The sequence below is a fragment of the Oryzias latipes genome, chromosome 1 (genome assembly GCF_053564925.1).
Source record: "Oryzias latipes strain Hd-rR chromosome 1, Olatipes_Hd-rR_3.1".
Lineage (NCBI taxonomy): Eukaryota > Metazoa > Chordata > Actinopteri > Beloniformes > Adrianichthyidae > Oryzias > Oryzias latipes.
In genome coordinates, this window is record NC_136237.1 from 42138373 (window position 1) to 42156152 (window position 17780).

Genomic DNA, 17780 nt, shown 5'->3' on the forward strand with positions numbered 1-17780 from the left:
TCACGTTTGACACATTTCCACAGAAACACCTTCGTCCAGACCTGAAACTACATCTGCGCTCCTGTCAGGAGGCCTTTCATGCCTGGAGCCTAAATGTTCGGGCGTGAAGCAGGATTTGAGGTGCGTCCCGTGAGAACATGCCGCTCCGTGACGTCAACACAAAGGTTACTGTGGTTGTGTGTGTGAGTACGGGGGGAGGAAAAGCTCATTTTTACATACGTACCGTATTCCACCCCCCTGCCTAAACAGAACGATGGATTCTGTCAGCTGCTTCCAGAAACATTAAGAAAATCCTTTGCTTTAAATGTGGGAATGGGGGGGGGGGTCTCACCAAGGGCGGGCTCCACAGAGATGGGGGAGGACTCCTGCGACTCGTCGCTCAGGCCAAACACGTTGACCGCCTGAACGCGGAAAACGTAGGTCTCCCCCGGGATCAGACCGTGGACCACAAACCTGAGGAAACCACAGACGGCGCTCAGGCTTTTATTTTGGTAAACCCGTCTCCTCTTTTGGCGCCGACGTCTCACCTGTTTTGCTTGAAGGGTTTGTGGTTACACGCGAACCAGCTCTTGGATCCGGCGGCGCGGCCATCGATGTAATACCCCATGAGGTTTTTCAGGTGTTTGGGGGGGTCCCACTGCACGAACACAGAGGACTTTGTGTTCCTGGTGGCGACCACCTGTCCGGGGGCAGAGGGGACGCCTAGGAGGAAACGAACCCGTTAGAAACCGACCAATGAGAAGGACCAACTCTGCTTTCATGACCGGCGATCCTGTCGGGGTTGCTGGAGCCTATCCCTGCAGATGTCAGGCTCCAGTCACACTCGACGGTCATAAAACCAGAACATTTCAAACATATTCGACATATTTTAAAGCCGTTTCACTCTTTGCTGTGGCCCGCTCGGTTTGTGGGGAAACTGGGTTCTGCGGCGCCGCCACAAGATGGAGGAACTTCCTGTTTCCTTCAGGGCCCAAAACAAACTCCTGTGGTTTTGGTGCAGAAGCTGCGAAGAATCGGACTCTTGTATTGTGGAACATAAACGAGCCAATGTGTGTGAACATGCACGATCTTTGTGCGCTCACACAACCCGGGGGTGGGGGATGGGGGGGGGGGTGCAAAACAGTGAATTTAAGAATTTGTACATACCGATCGGCTGCTCTGTTCCTGAAACACACAATACCTCACTTCAGCCTCAGAGGAACATTTGAAAGGAAAAATACCACAAGTATGATGATTAAACCACCAAAAAATGTGTTTTAATGAGTAAATAAAAGTAAACTTCCAGGATCCAGATTCTTGAAAGACAAAGTTTTTGTCTCCAAAACGTCAAAGGACGTTTTGGAGACGTACTGCAAAAGAATCTGCTGGTTTTAGGACATTTTATGACTTTTAAGTTTGTGGCAAAAAATAAAATATCTTGGAAAAAAGTATAAATATGTAAAAGAAATGTCTCAAAATACAAACAGAATAAAATCTCAAAACCACCCAAAATTGATTATTGAAAAACATAATTTGCAAAAAAAAAAAATACAAAATGCAAAGAATAAAATCTCAGAAAGCAATTATTTTGAAAAGCAAAAACATCGAAAACTATCATAAACAATGACAAAGAAAAGATTAAAAGAGCAAAAAGTTTGTTTTTGCTCAACTAAGAAAATACAAAAAAAAAACTTGAAAAAAGAAAAATTAAAACAAAATGTGAGAATTAGACTGGGGAGGACGGGGACGGTTTTTGCTGTAAGCTGTTTTATTAAACAGCGCATTGTGTTCTGCGTCCTGATTGGCTGTTGATCTTGTCAATCAATCTCTTCTGTACAGAGACGCTAAACATGCAGCTTTGCAGTAACTTTAAGCTTCATCGCAATGAGATATTTTTCTTTTATTCAATACTTATTTTTCAATGAAGACAAAACTTTTTCTCTGTTTCTAACAGCAGATCAGCGTTTTGTTGTCGAGTTTGTGCTTCAACAATAAATTATCTCAGAATACAAAACTTTGTTGGAGGATATAATTTAAAACATAATTAAATATTATTTCTTTAAAAAGAAAAAACAGTTTGAAATAAAAAAAAATTCAAAAACCGAAAAAATTTCTAAACTACACAAATTTATCTGGACAAACAGGATTTTTTCCCTAAAAATCACAACAAATGAATATTTAAAAAAACAACAACAACATCTTTCCTCAAAGATAAATGTTTAAGAACTTAGAAAAAAATTATTTAGAAAAAAATGGTTATTTTAAAAAGTACGGAGCCCTCCAGGGGCCAGTGGTTAAAAAAATAAATATCTGATTTTTTATTTTTTACCCACTGGCCCCTGGAGGGCTCCATAAAAAAGCACTATAAAATAAGAATTTACAAAAATAAAAAATTTGAAAAACAAAAATTATTTTGAAAAACACTCAAAAGTGATCTTAGAAAAGAGCAGATTTGTTTTTTTTCCGGTTCTGTGGGACGTAGAGGATTCACAGGAAGTGCAGACCTGGGAGCAGGAAGCTCTTACCATCTTCCGGGACCTTCTGGACGGGCTCCGAGGGCGCCGAGGCCTCGCTGGAGCCGTACATGTTCACTGAAAACACGCGGAACTGGTACTTCTGCCCGTCCTGCAAATCAAAGACCGGGTAACGGGGGGAGCGCAGCTGGACTGCAGTGTTGATCCGCTGCCACGCCCCAGTGCCCGCTAAGCACTGCAGGAGAGCCGGGAGGGGGGGGGGCAAAGGCACAAGCATCTGTGACAACCTGAACCCAATCGGCCTCCATGTTGGTCACACAACAGGATCCACGTCCTGCGACATCTTTCAAAGGTCAGCAGGGGTCACGGAGGAAGACGCACCTTCTCGATGACGTACCACAGCGGGGCTCGTCCGCGCGGGCTGGGGGGCCTCCAGCTCAGCACCACGTATGATTTGAAAATCTCGGACGCGTGCACGTCGGTGGGCTCGCCCGGAATGGTTACGTAGCCTGGAGCGGGGTTCAGCGGAGGTCAAGGTTTGAGATGAAGACAGCAGCAGCTCCTGCAGAAGCCCCGCCCCCACAGAGCGCCTAAAACCGGGTGACTGTTACGCCGTATGAGGCAAAAGAGCAGGGGTGGGACGGCGGACTCCAGCAGAACCTTCAGAACACACGCGTGTGGGGGTTTGGGCTTCAGGCAGCTGTTAGCGGGTTAAAAGATGAAACTCGGACACTGAAGACGTTTTAACACAAAAGAACGCCGGTTTGAGGAGTGAAAGTTATGGAGGAATCTGCACCACAACCATTAGAGGGGTAAAGTGCAGAGAGCACAGGAAACCAGGGAATTAGGAGAATTTCAAAATAAAAGTGCATCACATCCTGAAAGGTTTTTAGATTCATTCATTCATCTTCTTCCGTTTTTGTGCCTTTCGGGGTCACCGGGCGGCTGGAGCCTATCCCACCCCCTCATGGTCGAAGGCGGGGGACTTCCTGGATAGGTCGCCAGTCTGTCACACACTCCCCAGCCGGGACTTGAACCGTCTCGCTGTGAGGCAAGACCGCTAACCACTGCACCACTTTAGAATCGAGGTGCAAAAATTGATGATTTTTTGGTTTGTTTCCTTCTTCTTGTGTTTGGAGTCTTTCTAGAAATGTGGAGCCACAGATGCAACAAGATCAAAGACTTGATTAAAAATAAACCCACGAGTAGAAAATAAGATATTTTTGAGTTTATTAAAAACATTAAAACTGTTCTGATCCTTGAACATTTACCCTTTAAGCCACTTCGTACATTTTTCACATTTTCCGCGTATAAAATGTCGGTCTTCTGCGATAAACGTCATTCATCGGTTTTGAGAAATTCAATTCAATTCAATTTAATTTTATTTTTTCAGCCCAAATTCCCAGTAACAGTCGTCTGGATGGGCTTCATATCGGTAATTGAAAAGGTAAAACCTAGAATCAAAAGTTCAAAGATTTTGGTCATCATATGTGGTTACGTACATTTTACGTAATTGTGTGTGTGATTTTTGCAGGATGCATGTGTAAATTTGTTGTTTTTACTGTGACGTGTCAGTCACTAAAACCAAACGCCAGCGGCTCCTAAAGAGGTTGTCCCGGTCTTGACGCTGCACAGAGGCTCCAGACCATCACACTCCCACCACCAGTTTTATGTTAAAGGTCACGTGTTTCTTTTCACGTCACATAAAAAAGCAGAAGTGAAGGGTTTTCAGATGAAAGAGGTTAATTTCTTCTACGGTTAGCCGGACGGCTGGGATGACGGACACACGTCAGCGCCAGAGGAGGACTTGGTTGCGGTTTAGGGGTTTTAGAGGGAAAACTGCTCTACTGTACCTTCCAGGTCATCATCCTTGATCACTATGTCATACTTCCCTTCGATTTTGATCACTGGTGCAGAAAAGACGCGTTAGAACTCTTCCGCGGCGGTCGGCGTTTACCTTCGTCGGTACCTTGCAGCCTCTCGCTCTCGGCGGCGTCCAGGGCGGTGACTTTCTCAGACTTGCGGGACGGCCGGCTGATGCCGACTTTGTTCACGGCTCGGACCCGGAAGTGGTAGGAGCGGCCCACGCTGAGGCCGTGCACCGGGTATTTACACACCTTCACCGGGGCGTCGTTGCACTGGACCCAAGTGTCGGAACCGACGTCACACCTGAACGGCAGAGGGAGACGCTTCAGGAAACCGTTTCACTTCAGGAAACGTAGAAAAGTTTGTGACAGGACGTTCGTCTTAAAGAAGATCAAAGGAAAGTGATTCATAAAACCTGCTGTTATTGAATTCACAAAAGTAAACATTAAAAACTATAAAATAAGGAATCAGAAAAAAAGGAAAAAAGTTTCTTCAATTTAAAGAAATGATTGTTTTTTAGGTTTCCAGAACTACGGTAGATCTTTGAAAAAATAGGTTCAACAACAACAACACTGAACTAGCTTCTACAGGAGGGGTGGGCAAACTACGGTCCGCGGGCTGGATCCGGCCCGCCTCCATGTTTGGTCCGGCCCACTGAACAATATCAGAGACCCGAGACGTGACATTTTTATCTCTCCTTCTGCAGTCTGAGAACCTGAAACCCTCTAAAATCTGTCAAACAGAACAGAAGACAGTCTTTCCTTTCTACGTCGCAGCTCATCTTTCCCGGTTTAGCTCGCTCTTTAAGAGCGATTATGCTGCCTTTTTCAAACAGCACACCCGGTTCTGTGTCCTGATTGGCTGGAGACGCTGTCAATCAATCTCCTCTGTGTCTCCTGTACAGAGAGGCGGAGCTCTTCAGATCTACAGAAATCTGTGATCGAAGATCAGATCTTTGTTTTCATTCTAAGATCCTGGTATGAAGGTTTGAGAATTTAAACCAGAGAAAAGGTGAAAATGTTCATGTTTGTCTGAGAAAAGTGTATTTAGGCAGTGAGGAGTTTTACTGCCATAAACCTCTGGAATCAGACTTCGTGGATTTCACCGATCACGGTTATTTTTAGAACACAACTCCTGCAATAAACGAGGGAACTCTGTTCTGGTGAGAACATAACGCAGAAATATGCCTAGCTGCAGCAGAAGACATAGAAATGAAATACAGCTGCTCAGTATTAGTGCAAACTGTGAGACGTGAGGAGCTGCAGCCCTCATAGTCTTTATTAGGATCATGACGAGAGAGGATCCATTATTTATTGGTTTTTCTTTTTAATGTATCTGTATATTTTCTTGTTCTTTTCCTGTTCTAGAGTCTGGAATCAAACCATCAACCCAAACTGTGAAGCAGCATCTCTTTATGTTGCTAGAGCTCGTTTTCCACACGGTAAAGCATCTTAAATTTATATGAAATGATAAAAATCCCACTGACCTAAACAAAACTTGAAAACATTTAGCTTTCTACGCTCAGAACCGTAATTTTTGTCAAAAATATTCGTTTTTAAAACCTAACAGCAAAAACGATGTGATATCCGTTAAAAGTTTCTCATTAAAACTGATCTTTTGTATAAAAGTTCATTTTTACCAGAATTTTTCAACAATTGTCTTTATTTAAGGGAGCTGTAATTTATTTTATTTAGTAATTTTACTGAATTCTGTGGTGATTTTACTAGATTTTTTCGTTTAACTGACGAGTTTTTATCTCTGACAGTAAAAGAAACCAAGTTCCTGTCAATAAGGCAGCGTGGCTTCTCCTCATCCTGAAGCCAGAACTCCACCTGTCATCTATTTAAAGACGCCTGAAGGGTCTCGACTGCGCTCACTGACCGGTCCACAAAGTATCCGGTGATTGGCGCCTCGTCGACGGTGTTGGGGGGTTTCCAAGCAACCAAGACGTAGTCAGAGTTGATGTCATAGGCCTTGACGCTCATTGGAGCTCCGGGAGCGCCGGCGGCAGACGGAGCAGCATCTGGGGAGTGGAGATGCGAGAATGTCAGCGTCCAACGTTCCTTCCATCGTCTGATGAGACCCTCAGTGACAATAATCAAAACCTAAAGCCAAAGTTCTCTGAACCTGGACTTGTCCAAAGCCCGGTTCATGTACTTTTCCAGGTTTTACTCCTGGTTCTTTAAAATACAAGCGTCTGGAAGAGAGAAGCTGCGTGTCCCACCGGAGACGAACAGGTAGGCGCTGTGCTCGGCGGTGCCGTCCTTGGTGAAGATGCGGAGCGTGTAGAGGCCCTCGTCGTCTTTGGCCAGGTCGGGCAGCGTCAGACTGGCCGCGCCCCCTCCCACGCTCATCTCCGCCAGCGGGCTTGGCTTCAGTAGTTTATCTTTCAGGATAAAAGCGGAGAAAAGGCGTGATCGGAGGCGACGCCGGCGGGGCTGTTGGGTGGACGGATGCGAGATCTCACCATCTCTGTACCACTGGGCCAGGGGGGGGATGTTGGGGAGGTCGGGGACCACCACCATGGTGCAGACCAGTTTGACGGAGCCGCCCTCCACGCCGAAGCTCACCGGGAAACGGTCGAGGAGGGTGACCTCCAGCTTGCTGGGATGGATCTCCGTCAGGTGAGGCACTAGACAGACGGGAAAAAGAGAAAAATCTTCTAATGCTGACAAACTATAAAAAGTGATAAAAAGTAGAGCCGTGAAGGGCGTTGTGTGACCTTTGACCCGGCCTCACACACACACACACTTTTACAAATTAATGTAGGAAAAAAATCCAGACTTTTTTCAGAATGGCGGCTTTTCTGTTGGCTTCATCTCCATGGCAACCATTTACTGTTTTGGTCGCCTGTGGATACCGAGCAGGTCGACAGCAATTTGAAAAGAGTCTGCAGACGTAGACGTTTGGATTTCCTTAGCGACCCGTGTTCTCTGCTGACCACGCCCACTTTCTTAATAGGATCCTTTCCTTTTATCCATTGTTTTGTCCAGCTCTGGCCAGTGCGTTAAATATTCACACTGAGTATTTACAGGATTGCGTTAAAAAATGTGCGAGTAACCGGAGAACGTTTTTGTGAGGCCGCCGCTCAAAATCTACGACTTGTAATTGCAACACGGTTCTCCAGCTTCCAAGCTGCGCCCGAGAATTTGGGAGTCGACAGATGAGAATCCCTAAGACGAGTTTATGCCTATGCTTCACCTTTTTCCTCCTTAACTGAACTAAGATCTTTGTTTGTACAGCATGTCCTGTTCATAATAGGGGAGTACACAGATCTTCTCTCATCACTCCCTAAAAGGAGGCGGCCCTCCTGTGGCTGCTGCTCACCTAGGCCGAGCTGGCAGGCCTCCCCGGATCCGGCTGGTCCTGTGAAGAAGGCGGAGCCTCTGTGAGAAAGGATGGACGGCGTCGGATGGACGTGTCGGCGGGCGGCAGTCCCACTTACGCTTTACGATGACTGTGGCCTTGCTGGTGGCCGTGCCGTGCTGGTTGGTCGCCACGGCGCTGTACTCGGCGGTATCACTCACAACACACCTGCGGGGGGGAAGCCACAATGCAGGACTTTGAGGAACAGTGACACCAAGGTTTGAACCCGATACCCAGTTTGTCTCTGGATGAAGGCTTTTATTCAAATATCACACGTTGGGACCGTTTGGTTGATCTTTCTAGTGACGGCAGAAGCTCTGCAGCAGAAGGCTGGACTCCTGCAGGAGGTGCAGGGACGGGTCGACGTGGAGCTGCAGGGAGCTTTGAGGCTCCAAACCGGCAGCTGCCAGATCGTTCAGACATTGTTCAGATCAGAGACCGAAAGCTGAAAGTCGACCTTGGAGTCACGCTGCAGGGGCGGAGCTTGAGGGTGAGAATAGAAGGAAGAAATGCGACCAGCAGTTATTTTAGGAGGATCTCTTCTTCAGCTGGAGCGCAGGCTTCACTCTATCTTCAATAAACAAATCTGATTGGTGATCAGGAACCGGTAGATCCTACTTCTTTTTTTTTTTTTCATTCAAGACGTTACGTGACGGAAAGATAAGGATTCATCTCTGGGGAGGCGGGGCAGAGAAAGAGACGGCGCAGGCTGTGGGAGGAATTCGAGGCTCGGATGACGCAAAGGTCAGCACTTCCAGGGGAACAGCTGAGGAGCCTTGAAGATGACGGAGGGGGAAACATCCCCCCCCCCCCAGCAGAGACAGCTGAGCGAAGCCGACGAAGAAGAAAGACGTCTGTCAGAGCGACTCCATCATGAAGCTTCACACTCCAACTTTAGGTGAAAACAAACTATTTTAAGAGACGTTCCTATGTAAAAAAATGAGATTTTTCAATGAAAAAGACCAATTATTTGATAAAAAAGAAAATAAAATATGACAAAGATTTACTTTAAAAGGAAATTTCTCTCTTTATGTAGAATAAAATCATGTTTTTTATTTCTTACTGATTTAAAATGAGGTATCTTTAGAAAAACTGTTTGAAGAAAACATCAACTTGAACAAATATTTGAAAAAATGCAAATATGTCAATTAATGATTAAAATCAATGTGTGCATTTCTTCATCTGCTTATAATTTTCTAATCAATTCTAAACAAAGTTTGACCTATGTATTTGTTTCTTTGTTTGAAATTTACCCAGAATTTTGATCAAAGATAATCAGCAGCCTTAAGAATAAAAACATCAAAGGTTGAACTTGATACATAAAACTGGTCAACAATAAAGAATTTGAACCAAAAACAAAACATCAAATTTAAAATCTGTCATTATTGCTGTTATTACTTTAAAAAAAAAACTGAAGTACAGATGATAAACTGTAAATTTGTACTAAACCATTGACTGTATAAGAGAGCTGGACTGAGTGACTCCGCCCACCTGGCCTTCCAAACAGGAAGTACTCACTGAAATCCCATAGACTTCTATAGAGAAACAAACAGCTGTTCCATCCTCTGGATCTGATAACTTTTTTTTTTCATCTTGAAAATTTTCTTTTTATGAACAATATTTTTCTGTAGTTCAAGTTATTCAAATTATAAACTGACCAATCAGATGACAGTAGGTGGAGCCTGCTGGCCTCCACGTCCAACGTTCAAACCATTTGACAGACTTTATGTAGCCCACTTTAAAGTGGTGGGGATGTGGACTTCCAACAAGCTCGCTCCTGATTGGCCAGAGCAGTAACCATAGAAACGGAGACTTAAACCGACTCAGATCAATCGCTGCTTACTGACCAAGTCTGGCTCCAACATGGTGGCGTCAGTATTGACTTCATTTGGTTGGAGCCAGAAATAATCCCATTTCTTACCATAATGTGTGTGTGTGCGTGTGTGAGTGCGTGTGCGCGTGGGAGGGGGGGTCTGGGAATTGTATGGGTTTTTGACAAAAAAAAATTCAAACGTTTTTTTAAATTTCATTGCTTTTATGTGAAGCACTTTGAGTAGCGCGAGTTGGAAAAGTGCTACACAAATCAGGTTTGATCTGACTTGATGACGTTGGACTCAGTCCAGTTCTCCGATACAGTCAATGGTTCCAAAGCTCACTGCTGAATATTTTGGGAGAGCTCTCCAAACATCTTTGTTTTCATCACACGTGCTCATAAATCTGCTGGGGTCAAATACCTGCTGATGATCAAACTGTGGACTCCATACTTGCTCTCAATCTTGTACTTTCCTGGGGCGCTCAGCGGATCGACCGGCACTCCCCCTTTATACCTGCGGACGGTCAGAACCGGCCGTCAAACATCTCGTCTTCTCACACAACAAGGGCAGAGGTTCCTGAAAGGGAGAAGAAACCGTCCTGACCATTTGACGATGGGCCTGGGGTTTCCCTCCACGGTGCAGAAGAGCTTGACGGGCGTTTTCTCCCACACGGTGTGGGACCGCAGGGCCACCAGGAAGTCTGGCGCCTTCGGGAAGTCCTCTAGCTCCTCTGCCTTCTTCATCATCCTGTCCTTCACCTGCCGGGACAGAAGCTTTCCGAGTTGAACCTCGTCTGATTCTTCATCGAAAGAGCGGAACATCGTTTTTATACATTTAGGATATAGACGTCTCTCTAGAATGACGTGACGCAGAAATGGTGGATTTATTTCCATTTGTGTGAACATTAGCTAATTATGGCTCCAGCAGAATTGTCACAGACTCAATTAGTGTCAGGGGTTAGGATCAAAACATGAATGAATATATGAATTATGGGATGGCCACAGGATCTACAACTTTGTATCAAAGTATTTTCCCATTTTCGCACAATCTTGGAAGAGAAAACTCTCAACTTACAGGAACAGCTTAAGTCTACAACCCAAACCAAGCTTTTGTTGACCTTTAACCTCGGCAAAGAGGCCGCCGTCTTGACTAATAAAAAATAATATAATCACCTTTAGTACCTTCTACAAATGTAAACTCTTCCTGGGCATTTTGATCCATCTCCTCCTAACTCAGAGGCTACTAAATGTTGGTTTTAGCGTTTGAAGGTTTTACCGGCCTTAGCGTGGCCTTATTACCCTGTTGCTCGCACGCTTTCACTGCAGTGTTGTGAAAAGGCCTTTAATGAATCCTGACATTTAATATGAACACATCAGGAATTTGGCCGTGGATAAAAGAAACCTCCGTTGCCAAGGAAATCCAACAGTTCCCTTTTGCCACTTCTTCTATTAACATGTTAGAATTAAACTTAACAATAACAGTTAGTTGCTAGTAGGCTGTTCCAGCTCCTGCCTGCATCTCAACCCATCTACGACCCGACCCGACCTGATCCCTCAGCTTAACCCTAACCAGAAGCTGGGAAAAGTACGGTGCACTGGGGTTCTGTCCTCTCCTCTCCTCTATTCTTGATCATGTATTTATCATGTAGTTCTCTACGCCTTTGCTTGGTGCAGTGAGATTCCTGTACTGTCCCTGAAATCACCTCTGCGTCACCCGACTCCACCTGGATGAAGCTCATCTGCTGAACTATTCAAACATGTAGTTGTAGAGTCAGATAAGCTAATTCTCTATACGAGTTCCTGTAAATCACCTGTCCATCCTGGGGGAGGATCCCTCCTTCACGTGGACCCCCCTGAGGTTTCTTGGTGTTTTCCCAGAATCGTTTTTTTAGGGGTTTTTCTTTACCGCGAAGGGGGGTCCACGGGCAGGATGTTAGTTTAGTTTAGAGATCATCTATTGAATTCTACGACTTTATATTCTTTATGATTTCATGTTTATTATACAATTACCAGTAGGCCGCTGAGGCTGGGGGCGGTGAGGGTGGGGGCGCAGCGCCTACGCGCACAAAAAGCCACTGGACACGTTAATTATTATATTAATTGGTCCACAAATCAAAGGTTTGAAAAGGTTGAGGAAAAGTAGTGGAGGAGGTTTGATTGATGTCAAAATCAGATTTTTTCCTTTTTTAAGGGATTTTATGTTTTTAGAGAATTAGCAAATGTTTGGGGGAACATGAGAAAACCAGTAAAGTTCTCTTTGTTTAGAACCTCCTGGGACAAATGACACATCAGTTGCTCTTGAATTCTGTATTTTTTTCTGCCACACAAACATTAATAAAACCCTCAACAGAGGCGACGTTCCCTTGAGGACTTACTTCCTTCTGGATGGCGATGCTGTCCACTTGGGCCTTGGTGGCCATCCTCATCCTGTGGAGCTCCTCCTGGATGACGGACAGCCCCTTCCCAAAATTCGTAGCCACTCTCTGGTACTCCTCAGAGCCCTCGCCGGCCCTGGAGATGAAAGGTTCACAGAGGTCGTAAGCAGCCGCCGCTAAGGGGGCGGCACATCTTCACGGCGGGGACCCACCTCTGCCGAAACGCCGGTACGGTGTAGGCTGGTTCCGCCATCGCCTCTGTGGCCTGGGCCTGCTCCGACGTCACTGGTGTGGAGCTGGATTTCCTGTCCAGATGGGAGGCTGTGAGCGATCCTGCCAAGGTGCTTTTCAGGGTTTTAGTTTTGCAGAAGCAGCGTTTGCCTCAAAGAGCAGAGAAGCTGAGAGACAATACATTTATTGGCGGGGGGGGGGGGGGGGGGGGCACGGCAACCGACAAACCAAAAAATGAAAAAGGTTCCTTCAAAATCAACAGAATACAGGTGGAACCTCAAGAAGAAGACGAACTGGGCTTGAAGCTGGAAGAGCCACTAAAAATGGGTCACAGAGAAACTCTGCAGCTCATGGCGGGGGTCTGATTCCCTGATGTGCTGCTCTTTTTTCCATCTGCTGCAGATGAGACTGAGGATGGAGACACCTGGATGTGCGACATTCCATCTCCTCGTTTGCCTCCTGTCCCGGAGCAGCGGTGAGCCGCAGACACAGCCGCAATCATTTGGTGGCTTAACCCCCAAACCCCCCTCCTAATGCTGAGTGTTAAGCAGGGAGGCTTTGGGTCCCATTATTAGCCTTTAGAATGACCCAAATGTGGATTTGACCCCCCCCCAGTCTCAGGGCGGACACTCTCCCACTGGGCCACTGAGCTGGTGCTAATGAGCCAGAGGAATTTTTGACGTGTTGATGTGAACGGCGTTCACCGAGACCACATCTGTGGATGATCGCCGGCAGCTTCAGCCTGAACTCATTAAAACACCCGATGATGGTCGTCAGCAGCAGGAAAAACAACCTGGAAAACAGGTACGCCGTTGAAAACACACCTGCTGGGTTTTAACCCCCAATGGTAGTCCAACACAACCAAAGTGTTTTCCTGACGTCGGTTAAATAAACACGAAACTAACAAATACTAATCAGATTTTAGCCCTATTGCTCTAAAAAGAGTATTTGAGCTGTAGTCGGAAAGATAAACCTTTTTACGTTGATCTAATTTAATTATTTAGTTTGGTGACAATAAATCATTTTTTTGAGTTCATTCAACTTAAAAATATCACGTAGTTGTCTGACATAGTTATTTTACTTTGGTGGGAAGCTGTCAATTTGTCATCATGACGTCATAACGTAAGGCAGCGCAAGGAATTGTGGGATACCATTTTCTTTGCCTGTCTGGGCAGATTGGGGTCTAAGTGTGAGTTTTTGTCCATGTGTTTTGTTGTCTAGCTGTCTAGCTGTTTTAACTAGTTATTTAAACTGTTATGTTTATTACTTCTGCACCATGAGTGAGAGGGAGGGAGAGGATGAAAACCAACCCGCTTGTGCAGAAAGAAACCATATGTCCCAATATTAAAGACAGAGTTAATGACATCTGAGCTGCTGCCCTGTTGTGGAAGACATTGCTGGGTCATTCATGTCTTTGATATGGAAATTACAAGGCCTGGTGGCCTAAACTTTAATGTATTTAAAATCAATAAAATCATGGTGAAAAAATAAAATTATTAAATAAGGGCCGACGCCAGGAATAGATTGTATTGAGTAAGATAAATTTATGATATTAAGTTAGATAATTTTGTCGATTTGAGTTGTATACACAAAAAAATTAAGTTAGATCAACATATTAAATTGAGTTGGACAAACTAAATTCAATTACCAATTGAAGTGATTTGTTCAAGTTGGACCAACTTTTTTCTTTTTAGAGTGTATAAAACTTTTGTATCATATTTGATCCACACCTTTCCCAGATCTATACCTCATTATACCCCATAATAACTGAATGTAAAGAGCCCTGTAGTTCCTCATCATTCCACTAGAGGCAGTAAAAGGCCTGTTCCTGTACATTTCGAAATGGCTGCTACCGTAAAATGTCACAAAAAAAACCCCGATTTGAACTCTTCTGGAGAACCTCAACCTCTTTAAGTTTTATGACTTTTTTAATCAAAATTTTATAAACTTTATTTTACATTTATTTTATTCTATTCTAGTCATTTATTTATCTTCAATATTATATAAGAGTATAAACTAATTCTTTATATTACAGTTCACCGTGTTAAAAACGTGTGGATCAAATGTGAGACGCTGGGTAAATAAGGTGCTTCTTTTTCTTGAAACACGATATTTTTTTAGCATCTTAAACTAACATTGTTGTGAACAAATCTGCATCTTATCAAAAACGTTTTTTTGTGGATTTCGCCAAAAAACATCTTCATTCCAGACAAAAACTGTATTTCCTGTCAATCTGTGGTGAACTTTCCATAGAGGTGAATGACGTCAGTACAGGTCAGGTTTAGGGTCTGGAGGACGTCTTCTGTTCTCTTTTCAGCAATAACCATAAAAATAGGAGTTAGAAACACTTCATTTCATGTCATTATTCGGAGCACAGAAAGCTTTCCTAAAGCCATGAAAGCGACATTTGCTGCGTCGCCTGCGAAGCAGCAAAGCATCAGCGGTTTGATCCAAACGAGATCTTCAGTCCATCAGACCCCCACCAGAGAAGTCGACTGCGCAGCCAGCAGGAAAGCAGACACAACCCCCCCGATCAGCCAACAGGTTCAGCTCTTCCAGGCAAAGCAGCAGGAGCTGAGCTCCACGAGGCAGCAGCCGCCTACCTTTCTGTCTGCTGCTGCTGCTGGACAGCATGTCTAGTGTGCTGATAAGCGTAATCAGTTTTGACGAGGCTCACATGCTTCTTCTTATACCAAGGTATGACTTTGGAAGCCATGACGGGAACGCTTCAAGGAGACCTGGCTAAAGGGCAGCAGAGGGAGACCAAACATGTCAGTGAGTCTCTGTTCAGCGATCACTGCTGCTGCTGCGGGAGATTCAGAACGTTTCTTCTCAGCCCTAAAACCTCTCCTGATCCTCCACCAATCAGAAGTGATTCCTCCTAAAAATAAAAGCATTCAGACTGAAATGAGACATTCTTGTTTCCCTTTTTCACAGCTTCCAGGGTTTCTTCTGGCGTTCAGCTATGAATAGCTTTGAGCAGCAGGACTGTGGATTCAGCAGTCTGAGGACCCCAATATCGCTTTATGAACAGCAGCTTTCAGGAAAACTCAATCACTCATTTATCTTCCAATTACGCTTCATGAACAAATTCCTAAACTCCCCTCTTTGTGGAAGCAGCTCCGGAGAATCCCGGAGTTCCGAACTCACCTCAGTGAGACACAAACCCACTTTTTCAGCAGCGGATTTCACCTGAAACAGGTCAGGCTCTCTCCCACACCCCACCCCTCCACCTTCTGAAGCCTTTACTCCACCTGAAGCAATGAAAACAACAATATTCGGAGGCTTACCTGAAGAGATGAAAGAGCGCAAAGCGGTGGCAGAGAGCAGCCTGGTGCCGCTTGGGAAGCACTTGCTGCTGGTAACAAAAATATTCCCGTGTCACCGGAGGAATGCCGTTCCCCTTCCACCCCATGTATGGATGCACTTCAGACTATATATAGCATTTAGCCCCAATTTTCATTCTCATTCTGCACTTTGGAGAAGAAGAGCAAACATCTGTGGCTGAAAATGCGGGGAATTATTTCAGGAATGCCTATTTGTTTCTTTTTTTATTTCAATATTTTTGACTAAAAATTCAGAGAAATATCAGGGAAAAAACGAAACACAGTGACAGGAGAATGAAAGACGCTCTCCTGCTAAAGCACAGCAACATTTTTGATAACAATACCTTTTTCATGGCTTCATTTCTGCTCTCTAGTTTGTTTTTTGCCAGAGTTTTTCTTCTGATACATTTAGGAAATGTGTCTTTTAATTTCACATCACAAATGTGGATTTGTGAAGCTAAAACGGTTTCTGTGGCCGATCCCAGAGCTCAGTGAGACCTTTTTAGGTTCCTGTCCTCCTCGGAACGACACTTTGAGGCAGCAGCAGGGTTATTTTTAACACCTTGGCGATACTCGAACGTCTTACTGTACGGGAGACGTTGAGGCTATTTTTAACCAACACAAGGTCATGAAACAAAAATAAAATAAAAATCACTGAAGAAGCATGAAGGAAACCCTCAAAGTCTGTCGATAAAACAGGAACTAAAATGTCAAAAGTGAATCCACAGATGCTGCTTCTGACGGATTTCTGTCATCTGGTGATCAGGTTCTTAACGTTCATTAAAGGAGATGGAGCAGCTGAATTAAGACTTTTCTCCTAAATGAACCTTAAAAGTCCAGAATTCCTCTGAAAACATGAAATGGATGAACGAGAATCTCCAACAAGAACGAGAAAATAGGGGAGATCAGAAATCAAACTGTGAATAACTGACAGATCATCCGTTCTGCCGGAGCTTCACCAACAGCCCCGTTCTGTTCCTCACATGTTGATGCTCTCCGCATTCAAACAGAGGAAGACCTGGACGGTTCATAGACAGCTACACAAAGGACTTCAGGGAATCGGTGTCGTATGGATGAAGATCGATGGGGAGGAGCATTCCTCCGCCGCAGTCCTGCTTCACCTCAGAGTGAGGTGGGGGGGCCTCCCAGGTGAGATGTTTCCTAATCAGAAGTAATGAAACAGACTGCATCATGAAGATGGTGCGTTTTCTTGCCAAATGCTGCCCCCTAGTGTCCGCTTCAGATAATATCCGCTGATCAAAACATCTACAGTCGACAGACATACAGACACACCAAATGCTGCTAAACTGCTTTTAGATCTTAGCTTCAGCTGTTTCTGTGATGAACTGAAATAGAATTCCAAGCCTTTCATACGGTTCAAAGGCTTTAATCGACAATTCCATGACATTTATGCAAAGGGTCAGTGTTTTCAGGACCTCTGCAGTTCCACTGGACGTGCTGTCAATCAACCTCTGAGCCAAATCCTGACTGACAGCAGCCCGTTCTTTCAGAATCTCTTCTTGGAGTTTGTCAGAATTAGTGGGTTTTTGTTGGTCCAGCCGCCTCTTCAGGATTGACCACACGTTCTCAATGGCATTAAGATCTGGGGAGTTTCCAGTCCGTGGACCCATAATGTCAACGTTTTGGTTCCAGAGCCACTCAGTCCTCGCTTTAGACTTATGGCGCGGTGCTCCACGGTGCTGTCAGATGCATTGCTGGTCACCAGACTGTTGGATTGTTGGAAGAAGCTACCGTTGGAGGGTCTTTTGGCACCATTCTGTATTCATGGAAGTGTTTTGGGGCTAAATTGTGGGTGAGCCCCCTCCCTTGGATGAGAAGCGACCCCACCCATGAATGGTCTCAGGATGCTTTACTGTTGGCGTGACACTGGACTGATGGTAGCGCTCACCTTTTCTTCTCCGGACAAGCCTTTTTCCAGATGCCCTGAACAATCGGAGGGAGGCTTCATGCCCCGGTCCTCAGTGGTCCATTCACCAGACTTTCTGCAGAAGACCCATCTGTCCCTGATGTTTATTTGGAGAGCAGTGGCTTCTGTGCTGCCCTTCTTGCCACCAGGCCATCGTCCAAAAGCCTCACTGTGATGCAGATGCGTCTCACCTGCCGGCTGCCGTTCCTGAGCAGCTCTGCACTGGTGGACCTCCCATCCAGAATCCTCTTTAGGGGACCATCCTGGACTTTCTTGCACTCCTCTTAACAAGAACTGAACTTCTTGATGGACTTCTCAAATGTTGATTAAGGTGCAGTCTCAGTAGCCACAATATCCTCTTCTTTGAAGCCATTTTTATGCAACGCAACGATGGCTGCACGTGTTTCTTTGCAGGTCACCATG

The 17780-nt window shown here is 45.0% G+C and overlaps 1 protein-coding gene across 8 annotated transcripts in view; it reads right to left on the minus strand.

Moving 5' to 3' along the window:
• The window catches only part of myom2a (myomesin 2a), a 56898-nt gene that overhangs the window by 12411 nt on the left and 26707 nt on the right, over positions 1-17780 (minus strand). The window contains exons 1-17 of one of the 8 annotated variants that reach the window (XM_078948347.1): positions 15395-15522; positions 14708-14846; positions 12086-12178; positions 11874-12009; positions 10103-10257; positions 9920-10012; positions 7765-7853; positions 7647-7685; positions 6787-6951; positions 6544-6705; positions 6201-6342; positions 4423-4622; positions 4307-4360; positions 2835-2962; positions 2505-2688; positions 528-702; positions 332-453 (exon numbers count right to left, since the gene is read on the minus strand). In XM_078948347.1, coding sequence (XP_078804473.1) covers positions 332-453; positions 528-702; positions 2505-2688; positions 2835-2962; positions 4307-4360; positions 4423-4622; positions 6201-6342; positions 6544-6705; positions 6787-6951; positions 7647-7685; positions 7765-7853; positions 9920-10012; positions 10103-10257; positions 11874-12009; positions 12086-12178; positions 14708-14820 — 2050 coding nt within the window. In that variant the 5' untranslated portion in view covers positions 14821-14846; positions 15395-15522. Of the gene's footprint in view, positions 1-331; positions 454-527; positions 703-2504; positions 2689-2834; positions 2963-4306; positions 4361-4410; positions 4623-6200; positions 6343-6543; positions 6706-6786; positions 6952-7646; positions 7686-7764; positions 7854-9919; positions 10013-10102; positions 10258-11873; positions 12010-12085; positions 12272-14707; positions 14847-15394; positions 15542-17780 lie in introns of those variants that run through there. The other 7 variants (XM_078948344.1, XM_078948354.1, XM_078948351.1 and 4 more) reach the window with 7 other exon arrangements.